We start from the raw sequence: 26,515 nt of genomic DNA, 5'->3' as shown, positions 1-26,515 counted from the left end.
CAAGATTAGAGGATGCAAAATCAATATACAAGAAGCATTAATTTATACATATTTACAATAAACAACCTGAAATTAAAATTAGGAATCATAAAATATAAGACATTTAGGAATAAACTTAACAAAAGAAGTACAAGACTTGTATACTGGAAACTACAAAACTGCTGAAAAAAATTAAAGAAGATGTAAATAAATGGAAACACATATCATGTTCTACATTTGGAAAACTTAATATTGTGAAGATGGCAATATTTACCAAATTAACCTATAGATTCAACACAGTCCCTATCAAAGTTCTAGCTGCCTTTTTTTGCAGAAATTGACTAGCTAATTCTAAAATTCATATGGATATGCAAGAGACTCAGAATCACCAAAATCGGGGAGCCCAAGTGGCTCAGTTGGTGAAGCGTCTGACTTCAGCTCAGGTCATGATCTCACAGTTTGTGAGTTCGAGCCCCGAACCGGGCTCTCTGCTGTCATCACAGAGCCTGCTTCAGACCCTCTGTCCCCCACTCTCTGCCCCTCCCTTGCTGTTTCTCTCTCTCTCTCTCTCTCCTTCTCAAAAATAAATAAATTAATTTTAAAAATATACTTAAAGAATAACTCAAATAATCATGGAAGAGAGCACAGTTGGTAGTCCTACACTTCCTGATTTCAAAACTTATTACAAGCCACAATAATCAAGATAGTGTTTTGCTGACATAAGAATAGACATATAGATCAATGATATAGAATTGAGAGTTCATAAACATTTATGATTAATTCATTTTTTACAAAGGGAACAAGACAATTCAATATGGAAAAAGACTAACTTTTCCAGCAAATGGCAGTATGATAACTAGATTTCAATATGCAAAATAATGCCTTTGGATCCGCAAATCACACCAAATGCAAAAATTAACTTCAAGTAGATCACACACCTCGATATAAAAGCTAAAACTCTTAGAAAAAAACATAGGAGTAAATCTTCATGATCTTGGGTTGGTTAATGGTTTCTTAGATACAATAATAAAAGCACAAATGATAAAAGGTAGATAAATTGGACTTCATCAGAATTTAAAACTTTTGTGCTTAAAGAAACCATCAAGAAAGTGGGAGAGGCAGGGCAACCGGGTACTCAGTGTGTTGAATGCCTGACTCTTGATTTCAGCTCAGGTCATGATCCCAGGGTCGTGGTATTGAGCCCTGCATTAGGCTCTTCCTTGAGCCCAGAGTCTGCTTAAGATCCTTTCTCTTTCTCCCTCTGCCCCTCTCTTACCCCTCCACCCCCACCCTCCCTCACTCTCTAAAATAATTTTAAAAAGAAAAAAAAGTGGGAGGGGTACCTGGCTGGCTCAGTCAGTGGAGCATGTGACTCAATCTCAGGGTTGTGGGTTTGAGCCCCACATCAGGGAAAGAGATTACTTAAAAATAAAATCTTAAGGGGTGCATGGGTGGCTCAGTTGGTTAAGTGTCCAACTTGGACTCAGGTCATGATCTCACGGTGCAAGAGTTCAAGCCCTGCATCAGGCTCTGTGCTGACAGCTCAGAGCCTGAAGCCTGCTTCAGATTCTGTGTGTGTCTCTCTCTCTTCCCCTCCCCTGCTCACGCTCTCTCTCTCTCAAAATTAAAATAAACATCAAAAAAATCTTTTCAAGTAAATAAAATCTTTTTTAAAAGTGGGGAAAAAAACCCACAGATGGGTGAAAAATATTTGAAGGTCATATATCTGACAAAGGACTTGTATCCAGAATACATAAAGAATTCTTAGAATTCAACAATAGGTAGATGATCAATTTTTTAAAATAGACAAGAGAATGTGCATAAAAGATTTTATCAAAACAGATATATAAGTGGCCAATAAACACATGAAAAGATGCTCAGTGTCTTAGTCATTAGGAAAATACAAATCAAAATCACAATAACATATCACTTCACACTAAAAAGGATGGCTACAATTAAGAAGACAATAACAAGTATTGGTGTGCTCACTTCAGCAGCACACATAATAATAATAACAAGTATTGGTGAGGACATGGAGAAATTGAAACCTTTGACTATGAAACTTTGAAACTGAATACTTTGTTGATGGGAATGTAAAATGGTGTAGCCTCTTTGGAAAATGGTTTGATGGATCCTCAAAATGTTAACCTAGAGTTACCATATGACCCAACAATTCTACTCCAAGGTAGGTGACCAAGATAAATAAAAACATATGTCCACACAAAGACCTGTACAGAAATGTTCATAGCAGCATTATTCACAATTGCTAAGAAAAGGAGACAAGCCAATGTCCATCCACTGATGATGGATAAATAAAATGTGGTATACACATGTGATGTAATATTATTTGGCCATAAAAAAAGAATGATACATACCAGAGCATGGATGAACCTTGAGGACAGTGAAATGCTAAGTGAAATACACAAAAGGCCATATTGTGTCATACCATTTATATGAAATGTTCAAAATAGGCACATCCATAGAGAATCCATAGACATACAAAGTAGACAAGGAGCTGACTTAGGCTGATGGAGGAGGAGACAGCATTGGGTTGGGAGGAAAGGGGACTTACTACTGATGGGTATAAAATTTCTTTACGGGATGATGAAAGTGTACAAAATTAGATTATGGTGATAGTTGCACATCTCTGTTAAATATACTAAAAACATTGAAATGTACACATTAGATGAGTGAACTATATGGTATGTAATTAGAAAGCTGCTAAGTAAATTAAATTGAGTGACATTCTACAAAATAACTGACCAGTACTTACCAAAAGTTAAAGTCTTGAAAGACAAGGACACACTGAAGAATTGTCACAGATTGGAGGAGACTAAGGGGAAGTGAAAACAAATGCAATGCAATGGGGGATCTTGGTAGAATCCTAGAACAGAAAAAAATGATATTGAAGAGCAAAATTGTTGAAATTCTAATAAACTCTGTAGCTTACTTAATAATATTGTACCAGTTCCTGGATTTCATAATTGTACTACGGTCATGTAAATTGTTAACATTGGGGGAAGAATATTAGGAAACTCTATACTATTTTGCAATTTTTCTATAAATCTAAAATTATTTCAAAGTGAATATTTTTTTTTCAAGTTTCATTTATTTATTTTGAGAGAGAGAGAGACAGCACAAGTCAGGGAAGGGCAGAGAGAGAGGAAGAGAATCCAAAGCACACCCTGCACCACCAGCACAGAGCCCCATATGGGGCTCAAACTCATGAAACTGTGAGATCATGTTAGTTGAAACCAAGAGTCAGATGCTTAACCAAATGAGCCACCCAGGTGCCCCTAAAAAGACTCGGGCTGTCTTCTCTCCATATATGCCTTTTTTTTTAACATTTCTTTTAATTTTTTTAAATTTTAAGTAGGTTGCACACCCAAGTTGGGGCTTGAACTCACAACCCTGAGATCAAGAGTCCCAGGCTTTACCCACTGAGCCAGCCTGGTGTCCCCATGAATATTTTTTTTAAGAGAGAAATTTGGGAGACATTTCAATAAATTCCAATATATAAACTTTCTTTTGGCCCTATGAAACAATAAACTATTAAAAGAAAAGGCACCTTATGAGATAATTAGGGAAACTTGAGCACTGAGTAGATATTTAATATCAAAAAGTTATTGTTATTTTTCAGTAGAATAGTGACATTATGGCTATTTTTGTTAAACAGTCCTTTTTTTAGAGATAAGTGCTGGAATATTTACGGATGAAATGATAAAATGTCTAGCATTTGCTTTAAAATAATCCAAAGGGAGGGGCGCCTGGGTGGCTCAGTCAGTTAAGCATCCGACTTCGGCTCAGGTCATGATCTCACGGTTTGTGAGTTCCAGCCCCACGTCAGGCTCTGGGCTGACAGCTCAGAGCCTGGAGCCTGCTTCAGATTCTGTGTCTCCTTCTCTTTCTGCCCCTTCCCCACTTGTGCCCTGTCTCTCTCTATCAAAAATAAATAAATGTAAAAAAAAAATTAGGGGCGCCTGGGTGGCGCAGTCGGTTGAGCGTCCGACTTCAGCCAGGTCATGATCTCGCGGTCCATGAGTTCGAGCCCCACGTCAGGCTCTGGGCTGACAGCTCGGAGCCTGGAGCCTGTTTCCGATTCTGTGTCTCCCTCTCTCTCTCTCTGCCCCTCCCCCGTTCATGATCTGTCTCTCTCTGTCCCAAAAATAAATAAAAAACATTGAAAAAAAATTAAAAAAAAAATAATCCAAAGGGAAAGAGAGAAATGGCTGGGGGTGGGGGGCAGAGGTGAAATACAGATGGAATAAGATTTGAGTTAATCATGTCACATGGTGATGGGTACACAAGGATTCATTATACTACTTTCTCTAGTTTTGTATATGTTTAAACTTTTCATTCTAAAATGTTTTTAAAACTGTTTCTTGGGGCACCTGGGTGGCTCAGTCAGTTAAATGTCGATTCTTGATTCTGGCTCAGGTCATGATCTCCTGGTTGGTGAGTTCAAGCCTGACATCAGGCTCTGCACTGCCAGTTCGGAGCCTGCTTGGAATTCTCTCTCCCCTTCTCTCTCTGCCCCACCTGTATGTTCTCTCTCTCTCTCTTTCTCTCAAAATAAATAAAATGAGCTTTAAAAAAAAACTTGCTTGTTTCTTTCCTTTTTGTTATAAATCCTAATCTCTTCTCAGGCAGATGCAGGCTTCAAACCAACTATGATGATGTCATGTATTCAGAAAGACAAGGAAGAAAAGCACATTACTGGCTCTCAAAATATTATCTACAATTAAATTAGTATTATGACACAAAGTTTGAGGCATTATTTCTGGTTTAGGGTTATGGACTCAGGGAACCAATCTATAGGGTTGACAAATATACAAGTATAGTCTATAAATGAAATAAACATTATCATATATACAAATATATATTTATATGATCATATGTGAGATGATATATATTTGTATGTATAACTATCTTCAGAGGTGTTTTTAATTTCCAAATGCATGGAGTTTTCTTAATTATCTTCATGTTATTGATTTCTAAACTCCACTGTGGTTAGAAAACATGCTTTGTCGGGGCGCCTGGGTGGCGCAGTCGGTTAAGCGTCCGACTTCAGCCAGGTCACCATCTCGCGGTCCGTGAGTTTGAGCCCCGCGTCGGGCTCTGGGCTGATGGCTCAGAGCCTGGAGCCTGTTTCCGATTCTGTGTCTCCCTCTCTCTCTGCCCCTCCCCCGTTCGTGCTCTGTCTCTCTCTGTCTGAAAAATAAATAAACGTTGAAAAAAAAAATTAAAAAAAAAAAAAAAAGAAAACATGCTTTGTCAATGCATGTCAAACTTTAATGTGCACATGGAATGCTCTGGGGATCTTGTCAAAATGCAGGTTCTGACCCAGGAGGTCTGGAGTGGGGCCTGAGCTTTTATTTTTTTTTTTTTTTTCTAAGTAGGTTCCACATTCAACGTGGGGCTCAAACTCAACCCTGAGATCAAGAGTCACATGCTCTACTGATTGAGCTGGCCAGGCACCCCTGAGCTTATACATTTCTAACAGCCTTTCACATGATTCTGCTGTTGCTCTATGGACCATACTTTTCATGGAAAGGGTCCGTGTAACACCAATTCCCTAATGAGATTTTCTTAATTAAAAATTTTTTTTAATGTTTATTTTATTTTTGAGAGACAGAGACAGAATGTGGGCAGGGTAGGGGCAGAGAGTGGGAGACATAGAATCTGAAGCAGGCTCCAGGCTCTGAGCTGTCAGCACAGAGCCCATCATGGGGCTCAAACTCATGAAGCGTGAGATCATCACCTGAGCCGAAGTTGGAGTTTTAATGGACCAAGACACCCAGGAGTCCAATTCCCTGATATCTATTGAGATTTAATTTATGTATAGTTAATGCTCACAAACATTCCACAGGCATCTAGAACTAATGTGTATAATCCGCTTATTGAATGGTGTGCTGTAAATATCTATTAAATCAAATGGTTACTTGTGATATTCAAGTCTTCTGTATCCTTATTCATGTATTTCTTTGATCTACCAAACACTGAGAGAAATATATTTAAAATCTTCCTACGATGATGGATTTGTCAATTGTTTCTCATAGTTTCATTAATTTTTACTTCATATGCTCTGAAGTTTCATTTTTAGGTGCACAGAATTTGAAATATTTTCTCTTCCTGGCGAATTAAAGCTTTATCATTATAAAGTGACCATTTCAATTTCTAGTAAAACTTCCTAACAGATTTGTTTTGAACAGTATTTGCCTTGTGCACCTTTTTCCATCTTTTTACTTTCAGCTATTCTGAGTCCTTATGTTTAGGTGTGTTATTTGTAAACAGATATTGCTGAATTTTAATTTTTGACCCAGTTTTTACATGAATAATAAGAAAGATCTTAGAATGTTTTAACTCTAATCATCTCCTTTCTGACTTATATTTACAAGTAATTTAGCACGTTCTTTTCTTAACTCCCAATTCAGACATTAATATTATTTTATATCACCAATATTTATTTAGATTAACTCACACATTTACAGTTTTACAGGGTTTTGTTTTGTTTTGTTTTGTTTTGTTTTGTTTTGTTACTAGATCTTTCACTGTGCATCTCAAACCTTTGTTCTGGAATCTTCTGCTTTGAGGTATATCTTTTAACTGTGCTATTCAATATGCGGTTCAAAATGTTGGAAATAATCAATATCTGCACTGTCTAATAAACCAGCCACTAGCCACATGTGGTTATGGAGCACTTGAAATGTGGCAATGTGACTCATTACTGAATTTTTTTGTTTTATAATTTTAATTTAAATAGCCATATGTGGCTAGTGGCTACTGCACTGGACAGTAGAACTTTAGAAGTGCCATTAATAAAGGACTTTTGATGATTAAGTGCATGTTTTTGTTGATCTGAAAATGTATTTCACCCTTGTTCTTGAAAGATAATTTCTCTGGGAAGAGAATTCTAGGCTGACGATATTTTCTCTTAACACTTTAAAGATGTTATGCTATTATTATTTTCGGGCTTCCATTTTTTAAAATAATTTTTTAATGTTTATTTACTTTTGAGAGAGAGAAAGACAGAGACAGAGTGCAAGAGGGGGAGGGGGAGAGAGAGAGGGAGATGAAGAATCCAAAGCAGGCTCCAGGCTCCAGGCTCCGGGCTGTCAGCCAGAGCTGACATGGGTCTCACGGGGCTCGAACTCACAAACTGTGTGATCATGAGCTCAGCAAAAGTCAGATGCTCAACCAACTGAGCCACCCAGGCGCCCCTGGCTTGCATTTTTGCTCTAGTGAAGTCAATCTAATTTTTATTCCCCTTTATTTTTTTTAAATATTTATTCATTTTTGGGAGAGCACAAGCGGAGGAGGAGCAGAGAGAAGGGGACTGAGGATCAGAAGCAGTCTTTGCCCCAACAGGCTGACAGCAGCAAGCCCAATATGGGGCTCAAACTCACGAACTACGAGATCATGACCTGAGTTGAAGTCGGACGCTGAACAGGTGCCCCTGTTCCCCTTTAGGTAATATATATTTCTCTGGCTGCCTTTAATTTTTTTCCTTTGGTGTTTTGCAGTTCTGCCACCTGTAAACACCACAGTGTTGTTAATATCCTCTGGCCCCCCAGACTCAGGATCCCCTTCTTGTCCAGGTATTGGGAAAGCTCTGGTTATTTCTCCAGGTAGACTCTTCAGGAGGGAGTTACCAACAAAATTCTTGGCACCTACTGACCTGCCTCTATGGTAACCAAACATTCCAGTTTGCCAAGGACTGAGAGTTTCCTTGAGTCCAGGATGCAGGACTTTCAGTGCTAAAACTGGCATAGTCCTGGATGACAAGGACAGTTGGTCACCCTACCTACTTTCTCTCTTTTATACCACAGCTCTGCCCCTCCTCACGCACACATGTCCCCTTGTGGGAGGCTGGATAAAGAGCAGGTCAAGTATAGTGTCCCTCTGTTCCTATAATGCCTGCTCCATCAGGATTCAAGACTCTGATGTTCAAGCTGATACGTTAGCCATACTTTTTTTTTCTCTTGGCAATGCTGTCTCAGGAACCTTATTGACTCTCAGAGAGATGGCTCTCTCCCCAGCCACAAAGCTCAAGCTGTTTTCAAGAAAACTGGTCACAGAGTAGCCCAGGTCCTGGGCTCAAAGTACATTGTGGATATGGCTGGGCTCCTTCTTTACAATTTTGGAACACTCTGTCAAAAGGTACCTAAGTAAGTCTACAATAATTGCAGAATAGGTTCGTGCACAACACAGCAATGACCTCCAGAGGGTGGTGGTGCCCAACTCCCCAAGCCACCCTCCAGCACCTTATTAAGGCCCAGCCCAAGCAGAGTATTATGTGTGTTAGTGACTGTTTTCCCTTTTTTCTCCCTTCTCTTAAGTTTTTTAAAAAAAATTTTTAGTGTTTATTTGAGAGAGAGAGAGAGAGAGAGAGAGAGAGAGAGAGAGAGAGAGAGAGAAACAGGCGGGGGAGGGGCAGAGAGAGAGGGAGACACGGAATCCAAAGCAGGCTCCAGGCTCAGAGCTGTCAGCACAGCTGACCCAGATCCCGACTCAGGGCCTGAACCCACGAACTGTGAGATCATGACCTGAGCTGATGTCGGATGCTTAACCAACTGAGCCACCCAAGCACCCCTTCCCTTAAGTTTTTGAGTGAAGTTTCTTTTGAATAATCCCAGCATGTTTTGCCTGAGCTATAGAAAGTTTAGAGGATATTTCTTCCTCAGCTCATCCTGGAAGACAAAGACGATTGTTATACCTACAGAAACTAGTTTTATCACTGGAGATAATAGTGAAGATTCCAGAAAAAAAAAGAAAGAAAAGAAAAGAAAAGGAAAGGAAAGGAAAGGAAAGGAAAGAAAAGAAAAGAAAAGAAAAGAAAAGAAAAGAAAAGAAAACAGAATGGGAGAGAACTCAGAACTTTACTTATTCTTTCATTTTCTAGCAAGCTAGGACATGAACAGTAAACATTTCAGCTATCCTATAACATATTTAGAACGCTTTCAGAACAACTCCAGATCCAAAAGTAACTAGAAAATAAACAACAACACTTGTGGCAGTGAACAATCAGCTCGGATTACTAAGCCACAAGTGAGCCCAGATGGAAGCACAAAAGGCTCTAAGATTTCCTGTCAAAATGCTCTAATCCACCAGCTGATGCATGCAATCCCCAAGTCCTCTTTAGCACTGCCTAGAAATGGCCTGCTCTTGTGCATGTATCAAGGGTACCCTGCAGGGGACAGATCCTACCATTATTTTGACATCTTTATAGTAGAACCTGAAGACAAAAAAAAAAAAAAAAGTGCCATTTAAAAGTTAAAAGAAAACACAAGAGAAAAACCTCTTGACACTGGATTTTGGCAACGATTTCTTAGATATGACACCAAAAGTACAGGTAACAAAAGAAAAATAGATAAGTTGGACGTCATCAAAAGTAAAAACTTTTCAACGTTTATTTATTTTTGGGACAGAGAGAGACAGAGCATGAACGGGGGAGGGGCAGAGAGAGAGGGAGACACAGAATCGGAAACAGGTTCCAGGCTCTGAGCCATCAGCCCAGAGCCTGACGCGGGGCTCGAACTCACGGACCGCGAGATCGTGACCTGACTGAAGTCGGACGCTTAACCGACTGCGCCACCCAGGCGCCCCAAAAGTAAAAACTTTTGTGCATCTAAGGACATTATCAACAGAGTAAAGAGGCAACCCGTGGAATTGGAGAAAATATTTGCAAATGATATTATCAGATAAGAGATTGCTATCCAGAACATATAAAGAACTCCTACAACTTAAAAAAAAAAAACTATTTAAAAATGGGCAAAGGACTTATATAGACATTTCTCAAAAGATACACAAATGGCCAATAATTATGCACGTGAAAAGATACTTAATATCACTAGTTATTAGAGAGATGAAAATCAAACCCACAGTGAGGGGTACCTGGGTGGCTCAGTCGGTTAAGGGTCTGACTTCAGCTCAGGTCAAGATCTCACGGGCTCATGGGTTTAAGCCCTGAGTCAGGATCAGGGTGAGCTGTGCTGATAGCTTGGCGCCTGGAGCCTGCTTCGGATTCTGTATCTCCCTCTCTCTCTCTCTCTCTCTACTCCTCCCCCGCTCATGCTCTGTCTCTCTCTGTCTCTCAAAAATAAATAAAAACTTTTTAAAAATGAAAAAAAAACCCACAATGAGATACCACTTCATACTTATTATGATGATGATTATAAAATAAAGCTTTATAAAAAAATAACAAGTGTTGGTAAGAATGTGGAGAAATTAGAACCCTTGTGCACTGTTGGTGAGAATGCAAAGTGGCACAGCTGCTGTGGAAAACAGGAAGGCGGTTCTTCAAAAAAATTAAACATAGAATTATCATATTATACAGAAATTTCACTTCTGGATACATACCCAAAAAAAAGTGAAAGCAAGGACTCAAACAGATATTTATACACCCATATTCATAGGAGCATTATTCACAATAGTGAAAACAGGGAATGAACCCAAGTGTCTATTAAGTGTCAAGATGAATGGATAAACAAATATGGTGTATACATACAATGGAATGTTATTCAGCCTTAAAAAGGAAGGAAATTCTGACATATGGTACAACAGGCATGAGCCTTGAAGATATTATGCTAAGTGGGGCGCCTGGATGACTCAGTCGGTTAAGCGTCCAATTTCAACTCAGGTCATGATCCCACAGTTCAGTTCGGTCCGTGGGTTCGAGCCCCACTTGGGCTCTGTGCTGACAGCTTCAAGATTTTGTCTCCCTTTCTCCCTGCCCCTCCCCCACTTGCGCTCTGTCTCTCTCAAAAATAAACTTTAAAAAAAATCTTTAAAAAGAAGATATTATGCTAAGTGAAATAAACTAGTCACAAAAGAACAAATATTGCATGATTCCACTTACATAGGTATCTAGGGTAGTCAATGCTTAGAGACAAATTGTAGAATGGTGATTGTCAGAGCTAAGGGGAGAAAGAAATGAAGAGTTATTGCTTAATGAGGACAGAGCTTTAGTTCTGCAACATGAGAAGAGTTCTATGGATGGACGGTGGTGATAGTAGCACAACAACGTGTATGTCTTTAACACTACTGAACTGTGCACTTAAAAATGGGTAAGATGTCAGGGCACCTGGGTGGCTCAGTCAGTTAAGCGTCTGACTTTGACTCAGGTCATGATCTCAGAGGTTTGTGAGTTCCAGCCCCATATTGGGCTCTGTGCCGGCAGCCCGGAGCCTGGACCCTGCTTCAGATTCTGTGTCTCCCCCTCTCTCTGCCCCTCCCATGCTCACACTCTGTCTCTCAATAACAAATAAACATTTTTTTTAAAAAAATTTTAAAGAAATGGTTGGGCAAATTATGGTAATATTCATACTACAGAATATTATGGAATCATTGAAAATAGCTAGGTTTGTCTACATTCTACAGTATATTAAATAAAAATTAAGTTGCAGACAAAAATGTATCATCACTAGCAAATATTCAAATTGCATTGACAGTGTGTCACACAGGGTTCTAAGGGCCTTTCATATTTTTATTGAAATATAATTAGCATACAGTGTTATATTAGTTTCAAGGTACAATATGATTCAACAATTCTATACATTACTCAGTGCTCACCACAATAGGTATAGGGATTTTTTTTCCCTAAGTTTATTTATTTGTTTTGAGAGAGAGGGAGAGAGAGCAGGGGAGGGGCAGAGAGAAAGGAAGAGAGAGAATCCCAAGCAGGCTTCGCACTGTCAGTGCAGAGCCCGATGTGAGGTTAGAACCACAAATGGCAAGATCATGACCTGAGCTGAAACCAAAAGTTGGATGCTTAACTGACTGAGCCACCCAGATGCCCTGGTGGGGAACTTTTTATATGTTATCTCATTTAATCCTCACAACAATCTTATGAGGTAAATACTATTATTATCCCATTTCAAAGATGAAGAAGTCCAGGCATAGAGAAAATGAGTAATCTGCCCAAGGTTAAACAGCTAGTAAATGACTGGAGCCTGTAATGGAGCCCAGATTCTCTGACCCTGGAGTACCATCATATAGCATACTGTCTCTAAACATAATTCTATGCTTGGGTATCTGCGAATATACGTATATCATGTATGTATGAATATATGTATATGGTGTATGTTTGTGGGTGTCTGTGTCTGTGTGTTTAATCATATAATGTATCTCTAGACCTAGACATATAAACTTAGGGGAGAAATGGAAAGATTACCTACCGAATTATTAATAATGGTTATAATTCTCAAGGTTGGGTAGGATGACAGAAATAGGGGAAAGGATTTTCACTAATTTTGCTTGTGTGTATGTGTGATTATGTACTTGTGGATTTTAGGATCTTTCCAGTAAGCTTTTTTTCAACTTTTTTTTTTACTGCGGTAAAATATATATATAACATAAAATTTACCATTTTAACCACTTTTAACTGTACATTTCAGTGGCATTAAGTACATTCACATTGTTGTGCAACCATCACCACCATCCATCCACAAAACTCTTCGTGTTATAAAACTGAAACTCTGTACACATTAAACAACAACTCCCCGTCTCCTCCTCTTGGCCAGCCCATGGCAACCACAGTATTACTGTCTATCTGAATATGGTACCTCCTATAAATGGAATCATACAGTATTTGTCTTTTTGTTACTGGTTTATTTCACTTAGCATAATTCCTCAAGGTTCATCTATGCTATAGCTTATGTCAAAATAGCCTTCCTTTTTCAGGCTGAATAATATTCTGTTATACATATATATCACATTTTGCTCATCCATTTATTCCTCAATGCACACTTGGGTTGCTTCCATGTTTTAGCTATTGTGAATAATGCTTCTATGAATATAGGTGTACAAACATCTGAGTCCTGGCTTTCACTTTTTGGGGATATTTATCCAGAAGTAGAATTGCTGGATCATATGGTAATTCTATGTTTAATGTTTTTGAAGAACCACTGTCCTGTTTTTCCACAGTGGCTGTACTGGTTTACATTCTCACCAACAGGGTACAAAGATTCCAATTTCTCCACTTCCTCACTAACACTTGTTATTTTCTGTGTTTTATTTTAATATTTTTTAAGTTTATTTACTTATTTTGAGAGAGACAGAGCGCAAGTGTGGGGGAAGGGCAGAGAGAGAGAGAGAGAGAAGGAAAGAGAGAAAATCCCAAGCAGGCTCCACACCACCAGTGCAGAGCCTGACACGGGGCTCAAACCCACAAAACTGTGAGATCACAACCTGAGCCGAACCAAGAACTAGATGCCCAACCGACTGAGCCACCCATGCACTCCTGTTTTGTTTTTTTGATAGTAGCCATCCCAGTGGATGTGAGGTGATATTTCATTGTACTTTTGACCTGTAATTCCCTATTGTTTAGTGATATTGAGCATATTTTCATGTGCTTTATTGGTCATTTGTAGATCTTTTTTTGAGAAATGATTATTCAAGAAATTTGACCCATTTTTGTTTGGATTTTTGTTGTTGTTGTGACTGAGTCGAGTAAATTTTGAAACATACATCCTCCCTGAGCCCCTCCATTAAAAACCTTATACCCAGCTATCCGTATACAGAATTTCATGACTCTAGACTTTTCACTCACCACTTTCCTGGATCACAAGAGTCATTTAAAAGTTTCTAAAATTGCGGGTGCCTGGGTGGCTCAGTCCATTAAATGTCTGACTCTTGATTTCAGCTCAGGTCATGATCTCACTGTCTATGGGATCAAGCCCCCAGCTGGGATCTGCACTGACAGCTCAGAGCCAGCTTGGGATTCTTTCTCTTCCTCTCTCTCTGCTGCTCCCCCACTCGCTTGCATGCACACACTTTCTCAAAATAAATAAATAATTTTTTCCCTAAAATTGGACCTACTTTCTATATGCTTCACTACCACCACCACTGCTCCAACACCTGCAAATCACTAATCCAATTTAATCAGCCTTTTTTTTTTCTCTTTCTGCCCATGGATTTGTAGGACAGTAGAACAGCATCCTTTACAGTGCACATATATTTAAGTGGAAACTTCTACTGAGATGCCTTCTCCCTTTCCTTCTCCAGCCTAAATTTTCACAAATCCTTAAGAAATGGTTTTTGCTCAGCACTATCATTAACCAGCATGGGGAAGAAATGAAAGACTCCGTGGTCCTAGGAGGAGAGCGCCTGAGTACCTCTAGTCAAACCGCAATGACCACGTGGAAACAACAAATCTAAGCCTTCTGAACCCCAAATGGCAACGTGCAAGGCCAGCAATGGTGAGAACAAGGTTGGCAGAAACTTTGCCGGATAAGCGGATCATGGATTTCGCACAGTTCTGTGTAGAAAGGGCGCTGAGCCTTGCTGGAAAACTAGTCTCCCAAATAACCGCCAAGCAGCGCTACCTGGCTTCCCCCGCGTCCCCAAGGTCTGACTCCTCCGCAGGACTGGTTTTTTCCCTGCAGCCACCGCCTTTCATGCTCTGCCTCTCGAGCCTAGGGCTTTGCTTAGTTCCTTCCGCCTCAAAGCTTTAACTCCAGTCCCACTCAACCTTAGATCGACCTGAACTCCGCTCTAAGACACAGTAGGGTTTCAAGAAATGCTGATAGGCCGAATGAATGAAGAAATGAAGAAATCATAAAATAGGAACTTTTATCCTCATGTAACCTGGCAGAAAGATGTGGAACTCTGAAGGCAGACAGATCGGGTTCCAATACCAGTTCTTCCACTTAGTAGCTGCTGGGTGAAGTTCGCTCCTCTGAGTGTTCAAAAAACGTTTGTTGAGCGAATAAGATGTGTGAAAAATTAAATGAGATAATGCTTGTATCGTCCGCTGGCCACCATCAAGGCTCCACAGAATTACTACTCTCCCTACTATATGCCATGTTCTGTATTTATTTAGGTGGACTGTGAGTTCCCTGAGGAAGGAGATGTTTGACTGGGTTCCGAACTCCCCAAGGTGCTGGGTCATATTTAAGTGACTAGAACGTAGATGGAGGACTGCAATTTTTTAAATGCTCCGGCCGAGGAAGATTACATATTCCGAATGGATCAAGCAGAGACCCCAAGTCGCATCATCCCTCGAGAAATCTCAGCCAGTTCGTGTATAAAAGAAGGCCTACCATACCTGCAATTCGAGTCTGTGCGCCTTAGGACTCCACCCCACCCCGCGCCTCCATCCGCTGAGCCCAAAGGCGGCCCACGACTTGCTCCTCCCAGGGGCCGGCGCCTAGGGAACACGCCTGCGCACTGCTGTCTCCTTGTCTCCTCCCTCCTTCCTTTCGTTGATCCTTCGCGTTTCGAGCGCTGGGTCCTTTTTGTCCCCTACTCCGAGCGGTGTCAGCTTCCGTGCGGAAGCGGTGGCCGTGAGGGAAGAAGATGGCGGCGACTGTAGTGGCGTCGCCTGGTGCGGTGGCTAGTCGGGCCAACAAGCGCAGCGGCCCTGGGCCGGGAAGCGGCAGCGGCGCGGGAGCCAAAGGGTCGGAGGAGGAACCGCCGCCGCCCCTACAAGCAGTTCTGGTGGCAGATAGCTTCAATCGCCGCTTCTTCCCCATCTCTAAGGACCAGCCTCGGGTGAGCACCGCGCGCGGAAGCAGCCAAAGGGCCCGAAGGTGGCCGGGCTACAGCAGGTTATCCTTTCGGCTGCGTAGTGGGGAGTGCTCTGGCAGATGGGCACTCATGCTGACCACCTCAGGTTTGAAAGGCTTGCATAGGGCTCAACGTAGAGGTAGTGCTTGTGAGAAGTCTTCACACGGGGATTCAATGCCCCAGGAGGAGGCTGTGCTGCCTTTAACCGTGCAATGGAAAAAGAGATCCTTAGGTGAATGGGAACAGCACTTCCTTTTGCCTGCAAAAAGGGAGGTCATATGCCTGAAAAAAGAGCAGACCGGTAACAGTCTGATCCCATAGTAAGAGCTGTCTTGAATCCCGGAGGGTGTCCTTTTTTTCTTTCCAGGTTTTAATGACAGACGGTGCCATCTGTCAAAAGGAAGACAGAACTGGTTTAGTGGCCGGTTGCCAGCAGACCCCATATTGTCTAGATACTGGGGAATTGGACTGAGCTAGTCTTAGGGATTGCAGGGTCACTCAGCAGTCCCTAGTTCAAAGACAGCTGCATTCGGATAAGAAAAAATCCTAACTCCCCACACCTCCCAAAAAGCCTAATGGCTGTTCATTCTAGACAAATGATTGGGATGGCCAGAAAGAGATCTGGAAGGAAATTTTATGGAGGAAAGGGCCTTATCACTGCTTACGTTTCTGGAGATAAGATTGATTTTTAGTATTATCCTTTGCCAGAGTGGCCTGTTGTCCTGTAGCAGCTGTGTGTCCGTTGCTAGGCAAGCAGATTCCATGCTTGCTGTTACATTCTCATCCTAGGTTCTCATGCTTAGAGCATGCCATGAACATCAAAGGTAGGGGCCTGATTTCTTTTAACTTTAGAAGATAAAGTAAAACGATAGCGTTTGGGAACACTGGTAGGGGAGTGAAAATTGTGGTTAAGTGGAGGAGAGAATAGTGCCCAGCGGACCTTTCTGGATTCAAAAGTTAAGCCTTTTTTCATCTCCTGCCCTCCAGGTCCTCTTGCCCCTGGCCAATGTGGCACTAATTGACTACACTCTGGAATTTCTGACCGCCACAGGTGTACAGGAAACCTTTGTTTTTTGTTGCTGGAAGGCTGCTCAAATCAAGGAACATTTACTGTAAGACTCTGCAACTTTTCTTTCCGTATTTCACCATTTTTTCCAGTTTCCTTAGGATGGTTGTAACTAAGTAAGGAGAAATTGTGAGGGGAAAAAATGTGTCTGTTTGGATTCCATCATAAGGACTAAGGGCATTCTCTTCACCTATCAGGAGGTGAGCAGCTGAAGTTGTGACAAAGATTAAAGAATAACATTTGGATTTTTTCTAAATCTCATTTATAAAGTTTGATCTTGTTGATTTTGCTTTTATTTAAAGGCTCCAATATGGAAGTCGTGAGAGAAACATCTTTGTTTTGCCACTGAGCTTCTAAATATTGAGCTCTTCCTCATCTTTGTATTCACAGTGCCTAGCTTAGTACAAAGCACGTAGTAAATAAACACTTAACAAATGTTTGGTGAAATCTTCTTGAAAAAGAGTGAATCTTAGGATTTATGGAAGTATAGGGAATAAAGACTAGGATATTAGCATGGTGTCCTTTAGCTCCTAAATTTGGTTTGGACTTTGCAAGGAGAGAAGTGGCATGGAAAGTGTGTTCCCAGGATACTTTGTATACTCTTAAGTCTCAGCAGGATTTTGAATTCAGATCCATGTTTGGGGACAGGTGTCAGGGCATGGAGAAGAAATAACTATGTTTCTCTAACCCATAAAACAAGACTGGTGACACAGGATGCTGAAACCATTCATTATAGTTCATAAATCTCTTTGAAGTAGAGGATGCTGGCAGGCACCCAGAAAAGCTGTAGAGAAGGTGTGTGAATGTTGAATGGGGGAGAAAAATAGGGAAGCTCTACGCAATCTTTATGCTTGATTTGCTCGTTCCCCTCATCCGCCTTCCTTTAGGAAATCCAAGTGGTGCCGCCCTACATCCCTCAACGTGGTTCGAATAATTACATCAGAATTATATCGATCACTGGGGGATGTTCTCCGTGATGTTGATGCCAAGGCCTTGGTGCGCTCTGACTTCCTTCTGGTGTATGGGGATGTCATCTCAAACATCAATATTACCAAAGCCCTGGAAGAACACAGGTCAGGATGGGAAGATGGTAAGGACAAAGGGTTTGGAACCAGCAGAGCCCTAAGACTGCTATTTTGCTGCTCTCTCCTTCCTATCCTTTATAGATTGAGGCGGAAGCTAGAAAAAAATGTATCTGTGATGACAATGATCTTCAAAGAGTCATCCCCTAGCCACCCAACTCGTTGCCATGAGGACAATGTGGTAGTGGCTGTGGATAGTGCCACAAACCGGGTTCTCCATTTCCAGAAGACCCAAGGTCTTCGACGGTTTTCTTTTCCTCTGGTATGTGGGTATCTGGGGTCCCTGAGATGGGAAAGTGACAGGCTTTAGCAGGAGACACGTTGAAGTGCTTGTAACTTCTCCCTACAGAGTTTGTTCCAGGGCAGTGGAGATGGTGTAGAGATTCGCTATGATTTACTGGACTGTCACATCAGCATCTGCTCTCCTCAGGTGAGCTTTTCAGGGCCAGAGCTGCATATCTAAAGAGTAAAACTCTGAGGTATGTTATTGCTCCTTTAGAAGGCCAGGGTATATTTCTTCTCCCTTTTTCTCTTATCAGTTCCACAGTAAACGGGTGCTTCATCTTGACCCCAGGATCCCATTGGGAGCCTTTTTGGGATTCTGGCCCTTGTCCAACTGTCATAGGGTCTGATAGGTCTTTAGAGGCTTATCTTTGCTTCCAGAGAATAGCACTTACCATGGTGCCACCCAACATCCCCCCCGCAGGTGGCTCAACTCTTTACAGACAACTTTGACTACCAAACTCGAGATGACTTTGTGCGAGGCCTGTTAGTGAATGAGGAGGTAAGAAAAGGTTCCCATGCCTCTTTAGAAGAGGGTTGTTATTTTATCCCATGCTAATTTTTGGTCCTCTTTTGTGTTTTATTGAGCCTTAGGAGTAAGGAAAAGAACTAGGGGGTGGGGCGGGGGGAGAGGGAAGCAATAGACAAAGAAACATCTTGACCATTTGGCTAGGACATTGAAAGGCAGAGGGGAACTTAAAGTTAGGAAAGAATTGTACCTGGTTGTGTTCTTCCTCTCTTACTTACTTGGGTGACCGCCCTTTCCTTGTCCCCTTTCAGATCCTAGGGAACCAGATCCACATGCACGTGACAACTAGGGAATATGGCGCCCGGGTCTCCAACCTACACATGTATGCGGCTGTCTGTGCTGATGTCATCCGCCGATGGGTCTACCCACTCACGCCAGAGGCAAACTTCACTGACAGCACAACCCAGAACTGCACTCATTCCCGGCATAACATTTACCGAGGGCCTGAAGTCAGCCTAGGCCATGGCAGCGTCCTGGAGGAAAATGTGCTTCTGGGCTCTGGCACTGTCATTGGCAGCAATTGCTCTATTACCAACAGTGTCATTGGCCCTGGCTGCCGCATTGGTGAGCACAGGTGGGGAAATCAAACTGGTCACCCTAGGAGCAGGAACGTGGGGAGCCCCATGTCTTCAGAGAAAGAGAGGGATCGTTCCTGAGAAGGAGGAACTAGTGTGGCTACCTTAGTAAAGGACAGAATAGGGATGTGAAATTTGTGGCCTTTAATTTGTGGCCTGTGAGCCTCTTATTGGGTGACCCTTCACATTCCAGAGTACCTTATTCACATTCAGGACCAAGTGGATAATTAACATGCAATAATAACATCTGTTTGGTGCATTGCAGTTTTACAAAAGGGTTTTGCGTACATCGTTTCATTTATCCTCACAAAAACCTTGTGAAGTGAGTATTATTTATTCTCAGTTTATAGCCAAGCAAAGAGGCTCAAAGAGGTTTATCTCCCTCAGGGCTATAAGCTAATGAGAGGCAGTGCTAGGACTTGAATGTGAGTATTCTAAGTACAGCATTCTTTTTACTCTACCATTACTACCTGGTTGCTTCTTGGTAAGTCACTTTGGTTATAGGAATGTGATGCTTTTAATGGAACTGGCCCTTTAAAAGAACAACAATAAAATTCGAATTCTAAAATGTACAAGAAGAGGAGCAGACATCTGGCTGGCTTAGTCGACAGAGTACGGGACTCTTGGTCTTGGGGTTGTGAGTTCAAGCCCTGCATTGGGTATAGAGATTACTTAAAATCTTTTTTTTTTTTTTTTTTATTATTATGTTTATTTATTTTGAGAGAGAGAGAGACACACAGAATCCGAAGCAAGGCTCCAGGCTCTGAGCTGTCAGCACAGAGCCCGATGTGGGGCTCGAACCCATGAGTGGGAGATCATGACCTGACTCCAAGTCGGATGCTCAACCGATTGAGCCACCCAGGCGCCCCTTAAAATCTTTTTTAAAAATTGAAATGTACAAGAAGAGATGGAAAAATTGAGTTCTACTTCTAGACGTGGATATGATTCTAACAAGGATCTTGAGTTCAAAGGGGTCCCCAGATATCTTGAAGGTTCTCAGGTACTTAAGTGCAGTATATAGTCTGTGATTGTTGCAAACCTAGTGGAGGATGGTCGTGGTAAACACTTCTATTCTCAGGCTGGAGCTTAGAAGGGGAGAGGGTGTTTCTGGTGAATTAGGGATGCAGTATCAGAGTTGGGTGGGAGTTGTGCTGCTATCAGTCAGCCCTGTCCTCTAGGAATGGCCCTGGTCTGGAGCCCTGAGTGACCAGGAATGCTTCCTGTCCTGAGCCAGGTGATAACGTGGTGCTGGACCAGGCCTACCTGTGGCAGGGTGTCCGAGTGGCTGCTGGAGCACAGATCCATCAATCTCTGCTCTGTGACAATGCTGAAGTCAAGGAACAAGTTACACTGAAGCCACGCTGTGTCCTTACTTCCCAGGTAAGACCATCTCCATACTGCACACAAGCCCCAAACTGGTTGGTGGTCACGTTGAGCCAGAGGGGCCTTATGTCCACCCATGTTCCAGCCTGAATTGAGAGTCCCAATCCAGTGGATTCTTTTTTTTTTTTTTTTTTGAGAGAGAGCACATGTGCTTGCACACACACAAGTAGGGGACGGACAGAGAGAGAGGGAGAGAGAATCCCAAGCAGGCTCCACACTGTCAGCGTAGAGCTGGACGCAGGACTCGATCCCATGTGAGATCATGACCCAAGCCGAAATCAAGAGTTGGAGGCTTAACTGACTGAACCACCAGGCAGCCCCCCCGTTGTTTTTAATGTTTATTTATTTATTCTGAGAGAAGCTTTGTGCAGTGGCAGTATCGTAGCCAATGAGGTTTATCCGAGGCACGATTATTGCTAATTGAAAACTATTTATTCTGAGAGAGAGCGCGAGCACACGGGGCAGAGACGGGGAGAGAGAGCAAATACAGTGCATTCATTTATCTTCTACTTAGCTTAGTAAAAATAGTTGCTCTCATTGTCAGGATGTACCTTTTCCCAACACACTGATGGATCTGTGCTACCTACTCTTTTTTGGTCCCCTAGGTGGTAGTGGGCCCAGACATCACGCTGCCTGAGGGCTCGGTGATCTCTTTGCACCCTCCAGATGCAGAGGAAGATGAGGATGATGGCCAGTTCAGTGACGATTCTGGGGCTAACCAAGAAAAGGAGAAAGTGAAGCTGAAAGGTGTGAGGCTTAGCAGGTGTGGGGCATCTGTGTGTCTCTTTGCCCCGTGGGAAAACCAGTATTTCCTCCTAGAGTGATTGTGCTTCTCATGTGCCTTCACTAAAGATCAATGCTTTTCCAGGTTACAATCCAGCAGAAGTCGGAGTTGCTGGCCAGGGCTACCTCTGGAAAGCTGCAGACATGAATGTGGAAGAGGAAGAAGAACTACGGCAAAATCTATGGGGTGAGCTATGCCTTATTCCTGTCACCCCCCCCGCCCACACACACACACACTCCTAAGTTGGAATATTTTGAAGGAGAGTGAATACTTCAGAATCAGACCACTTGTTTATTACTTTATTCACTCAAACAGGGTAGATAGATTACTCTGTGTCAATGGCTCTTTCCTTTTCTTGTTTCTCACCCTTAATGGGTTCTCAGGACTCAAAATCAATGTGGAAGAAGAGAGTGAAACTGAGAGTGAGCAGAGTATGGATGCTGAGGAGCTAGACAGCCGAACGGGCTCCCCACAGATGGATGACTTCAAAGGTGAGTGGCCAGGGGAGCAGTGTCCTGGGACAAAAGAGGAAAACTTCCAGTTCATTCTTTGTCTGGATCGACTAGCCAGAGACTTGTGTTTCTCCCAGAAGGGGTTTGGTATAAAATCAGGCCCATAGGGTGCTGGGGTGGGCTCAGTCGGTTAAACATCCAACTCTTAATTTCGGCTCAGATCGTGATCTCACAGTTTATGAGTTCAAGCCCCACGTTGGGCACTGCGCTAACAGTGCAGAGCCTGCTTGGGATTCTCTCTCCCTCTCTCTCTGTCCCTCCCCCGCTCATGCTGTCTGTCTCTCTCTCTCTCTCTCTCTCTCTCTCTCAAAATAAATTAATATTTAAAATAAATAAATGATAAGGTCAGGACTAGAGAACTTAAAGCATTCTGGAGTGATGTTGGCTCATGAACTTTTTCATTTGATTTTAGTATTCCAGAATGAAGTCCTGGGAACACTACAGCGGGGCAAGGAGGAGAACATTTCTTGTGACAATCTAGTCCTAGAGATCAACTCTCTCAAGTAAGAGCAGCCCTTCCCTCTGCTCCTGTCTGCTGGGTAATCCCAGGCAGGTAGAGGTTCTCTCCTGTTTCTTTCCCAGATAGGAACTAATTCCCTCAACGTCCCAAGTGAGCAAGGCTAGTAGAGAATTAGGATGATTCAAGGAGAATGTTAGGTTCTGGCCTCAGCATAGACTTCCCTCTTCCAAAGTCTTCCCCTTGCATGTTGTTCCATCTGACTTCTCCCCCAGTGTCCTGTCAAAGTCATGGTCCTACAAGCAAGCTGAAAGGGCCAGTGAAGGCCCTGGTGTCACCCCAGTCTTCCCACAGATACGCCTACAACATAAGTCTAAAGGAGGTGATGCAAGTATTGAGCCACGTGGTCCTGGAGTTCCCCTTCCAACAGATGGATTCCCTGCTAGACCCAAACCGTTACTGTGCCCTGCTGCTTCCCGTGAGTAAAGATGGGCTGGAGACAAGAGATTGGGTGGTGGCAGATCATCGTTCTTGCTGTGTTTCACTTTAAAGGAAATAGGGAGTAGAAGGTCTTACTGTGGGATATGTGTTACTTGTGGTTCCTTTCTCCTTGCCTCTGGGTATAGATTGGGTACAAGAGCAGCCCAAAGATATATCCAGAATAGTCCTAGACTTTTATACTCTCTGACTGAAATGATTTAGCACAGAATGAGATCAACCTTTAGGCTGGCAATAGGTATGTTGAGGCAGCCTGTAGCATCTGGCCCCCTTTTTCCCTTCTCTGGGAAATCTTTTCTTTTTCACCAACCCTGACTGCCAGCAACTCCCAAGTCCCTCTGACATGATTCCTCAGGCCTGTATCATCTCCCGCTTGTTTTCCCATATCCTGATAGTCCTCTGTTATCGATATTGACTTTCTTTGCTATCTAGATGTAGGTGCATGCTCAGGAATATATTGCAGTTCCCTTCTCCTTTCTTCCATAGCTTCTCAAAGCCTGGAGTCCTGTTTTTAGGAACTACATAAAGCGTGCAGCTGATCATTTGGAAGCATTGGCAGCCATTGAGGACTTCTTCCTGGAGCATGAAGCTCTTAGTACTTCCCTGGCCAAGGTGAATACCTCAAGCCCCCTAGTCCTGCATTTGCTTTGAAACAGACCTTGGCTGCCTTCATGGAGACACAAAACAGGCTGACATGAATCCAGTATGGGGTTTGATTAATAGCACCATCTACCCCTATTATCATGCTGTTTGCTAGGATGTACAGCTTGGAGCCAGGCTAGTAAGGCAACCATTTGGTGATTATCCCAAATAATACCAAACAAAAGTTCCAGAAGTTAAACCTATCCCAGTAGCAGAGTGAACAGCTCATTCTTGTCTATTTTTAAAGCAACTGCTTGGTGTTTAAAAGGAAGCTGATAGTTTGGTGGGAAGAGGTTCTAAGATCTCGCTTCCTCTTTCTCTGTTATCTATTATATCCTGCTGGATTCTTTGAGGTCCCTGAGATCTCCTCTGCTGGCCTTCTGCAGGTGCTGATGGCTTTCTACCAGCTAGAGATCCTGGCTGAGGAAACAATCCTGAGCTGGTTCAGCCAAAGGGATATGACTGATAAGGGGCAGCAATTGCGCAAGAACCAACAGGTGAGTCAGGCTGCCCTCCTGTGACCACAATGGTTGTCTGGTCCCTGGCTCTTGGTCATAGATTCCAGGGTGGTTGGTCCCTGGGACTCTGGCTGCTCAAGCTGTTTATCTGCTAAGGAGAACAGAAGGGTTATATTTCCCCTTCCTCAATAGCTTTCCACTCTGCTTCCTTACAGCTGCAGAGGTTCATCCAGTGGCTAAAAGAGGCAGAAGAGGAATCATCTGAAGATGACTGAAGTCACACCGCCTGCTCCTATGGGTGTGTTTATAGCCCTCCCAGCTTCTGGACCAGAGCAAATGAGAGGCTAGTTGCAGAAGGATGAGTGATCACCATCCAAGCTGAGACTTAAAGGAGCAGAGGCTGGAGCTACAGTATTCTTCCCACCGCCAGTAACCGTGTGCCTCCCATCCTGACTGGGGAGTTGGGAAAAGGGAAGTTGGGCTGGAACAAAGCTCTGCCTAAAGAGGAGCAAGGCAAGCCCTGCAGTTAGAGGAAGCCCAGAGGAATAGTTTTGTGCTCTGGCTTTCCCTCAGGGAACAGCAGAGAGCAACTGGCCCTTTCTGCTGCTTGTATTTGTTAATATTAAAAAAAAAAAGAGAGAGAGGGGGATGTATTTGGTTTCTCTCCAACTCTGACTGATCAGCTCTTAAAATAGGTGACCAAAGAGTTCTGAACCTGGCAGCTTTTCCTTAACACCTGGGAGAGAGGGAGAGGAAGGGTGTTACTGCCACTAGGTGGTACTGTGGTGCCTTGCTAATTGACCATTGCCTTGGCTCAAGGGCAGTGAAAGGCCTAGATTCTTTTACAGCCTCTGTGGACCAATTTGTGGTCCTGGAGTAGTATTCCTGAGCCTATTGCCATAGAGAGTCCTAATGCAAACACTTTCCTGCCAGAGGGTGATGATCCAAACATATGTAAAGTCCATTGACCAACTGCCATGCTTTGTGCAATAGATCCAGTACAATTATCAGGGAAACTGGGATATTCAGCATCTTAAAGATAAGGAAGTTTGCTTAAGGTCTCAAGACTCTTGAGGAGCAAAGCTAAGGGCTTGAATCTCATAATCTAGAATTCTTTATGTTTCAGCATATTCAGTGTCTCAGTGAAGGGAAATTGCCTCCAGAGGCAAATATAACCCCAAGCCAGCAATGAGTATCCTAAGAACAGAGAAAGATGCTATGAAATGGCTTACTGTATGGTAAGCATTTTGCTAAATACTTTTCATGTGTTTAAACTTCACAGTAGACAATAGGTCATATCCCCATTTCCAGATGAAGAACCTAAATTTCAGAGAGGTCCCATAACTGGTCATTGATAAAGCTGGAGTTTGCCATTTTGCTCTGTTGTCCCCTTTAACTTCGACTATGAGACATGCTCTTCTGTCTCATCTTTTTAAGCTCTTTTTTGCTGTCCTAAAACCTTTACCCTATTGACACTTAAACTGTGGCAAATGTTACTGGTAACCAGTGATCCTCCTGGACATCACAGAAAATGGTTGCCATTATTCATTTTAGTTGGGTAAAAAGGAGTAAGCTGAGGAAAAGAATACTGAATTGTATTCAAGGGTGTGAATGGGCAGTACCGAGTATTTCTAAAAAGTAAAAAAACAGGATTTGGCTTAATTTACTTTTCTTGTTCAGTAAATCTTAGTTTCTGCTTTTTCATATGTAGGAACTAGTGCCTAGAGGGCATATGAAGGTTATGGCATGGACTACTAGGAGCTGTTAAATACAAATAACTTTAGGGCATCTCTGATTCGTACCTAATGGGTAGCAGAGATTAGAGGTGGCCTATAGAACTTTTTAGAAGGAAGAGATTCCTTCCAGAAGAGTAATTAGGGAAGGATTAGAGGATTGTGACACTTGAGTGGCCTAAAAGTAGGAAAGGGTAGAAGGGGATATTAAAAACAAAGCAGAGGATTTCCATTTAAATGTGGTATACTAAACACATGGGGTTTTGTTTTGGTTTGTTTTTTGTTTTACTTTTTCAAAAACCCCATTCAAATGCCAGTAATGAAATTCTTCAAAAAAGGCACATGACTCAATAAGGAAAACCAGAGGTGATCAAAATGAATAAGAGACATTAACATTTTGGAAAATGAAAAATAAATCAAAGAGTGAAAGTTGATTTAACAGAGCAGAATGAGATGGGTTCTCTCTGCTGAGGTGGTTATTAACAAGAAGCAAACCTAATGTGCCCTTTTGAACCCAGAAGAGGTTCAGCAAAGGGGATAAGGATTGGGGCTGAGAATGGGGTGGGTGCAGGAGAATCAAAGATCTGTATAAGAAAAGGCCCCCCAGGTTTCTACCTCATCTGGTTTAGCCAGGTAATTACCCCAACTGTCCTGCAAGAAATGGGAAATTTAGTCTGAAGAAATGGAGAGGAAATTATAAAAGAAATATTTATGAAGTTTTCTTAAACCCAAAAGGCAGGACTTTTCAGACTAACAGCTCATGAGTGCCCAGTAGAATGAATGAAATAGCCCCATGAAATTTCAGAACTTTGAGGAAAAGATATTAGAGCCTCTGGACTCAAGAGCAGACATGGGGATGGGGGTGAGGGGCTAGATTGGAAATGAGGGATTAAGTGAAAGTGTATGAGTGGTAGGGCTCTGAATATCAGCACACACCAGGCAAAAACAAGCTGAATAAGTGCAGGGGAAAAAAAGCCTTTCAATACTTACACTTTTTGTTCTCTCAAAACCAAAAACCATCTTTACCC

The 26,515-nt window shown here is 42.3% G+C and overlaps 1 protein-coding gene, 1 long non-coding RNA gene and 1 pseudogene across 4 annotated transcripts in view; 2 read left to right on the top strand and 1 right to left on the bottom strand.

The window, feature by feature from the left end:
• LOC109503542 overlaps positions 1-16,249 on the bottom strand; it is a 50,264-nt gene extending 34,015 nt beyond the window's left edge. For all 3 annotated transcript variants that reach the window (XR_006585211.1, XR_006585210.1, XR_002162603.3), the window contains exons 1-3: positions 16,152-16,249; positions 15,026-15,876; positions 2,753-2,863 (exon numbers count right to left, since the gene is read on the bottom strand). This is a non-coding gene — a long non-coding RNA (uncharacterized LOC109503542). The remainder of the gene's footprint in view (positions 1-2,752; positions 2,864-15,025; positions 15,877-16,151) is intronic.
• On the top strand, positions 15,277-25,921 carry EIF2B5 (eukaryotic translation initiation factor 2B subunit epsilon). The gene is made up of 16 exons (XM_003991863.5): positions 15,277-15,471; positions 16,474-16,598; positions 17,440-17,625; positions 17,719-17,896; positions 17,984-18,064; positions 18,341-18,418; positions 18,697-19,009; positions 20,255-20,400; positions 21,009-21,150; positions 21,272-21,373; positions 21,571-21,678; positions 22,112-22,202; positions 22,511-22,634; positions 23,141-23,266; positions 23,683-23,793; positions 23,970-25,921. Exons 1-16 carry the CDS (start codon positions 15,277-15,279, stop codon positions 24,027-24,029), a joined length of 2,166 nt encoding a protein of 721 aa, XP_003991912.1. The 3' UTR covers positions 24,030-25,921.
• On the top strand, positions 20,763-20,848 carry LOC111556493 (annotated as a pseudogene).
• Positions 25,922-26,515: the final 594 nt, after the last annotated feature.

The sequence above is a fragment of the Felis catus genome, chromosome C2, assembly GCF_018350175.1.
Source record: "Felis catus isolate Fca126 chromosome C2, F.catus_Fca126_mat1.0, whole genome shotgun sequence".
Classification (NCBI taxonomy): domain Eukaryota; kingdom Metazoa; phylum Chordata; class Mammalia; order Carnivora; family Felidae; genus Felis; species Felis catus.
Note: the sequence above shows the minus strand (reverse complement) of the source record. Positions and strands in the feature narration are given on the sequence as shown.

Coding starts and splice junctions, on each gene's coding strand:
- EIF2B5 (XM_003991863.5), top strand. CDS start 15,277: ATGGCGGCGACTGTAGTGGCGTCGCCTGGTGCGGTGGCTAGTCGGGCC. Junction 16,599..17,439: donor CAAATCAAGGAACATTTACT/GTAAGACTCTGC, acceptor GCCTTCCTTTAG/GAAATCCAAGTGGTGCCGCC. Junction 20,401..21,008: donor GCTGTGTCCTTACTTCCCAG/GTAAGACCATCT, acceptor TTGGTCCCCTAG/GTGGTAGTGGGCCCAGACAT.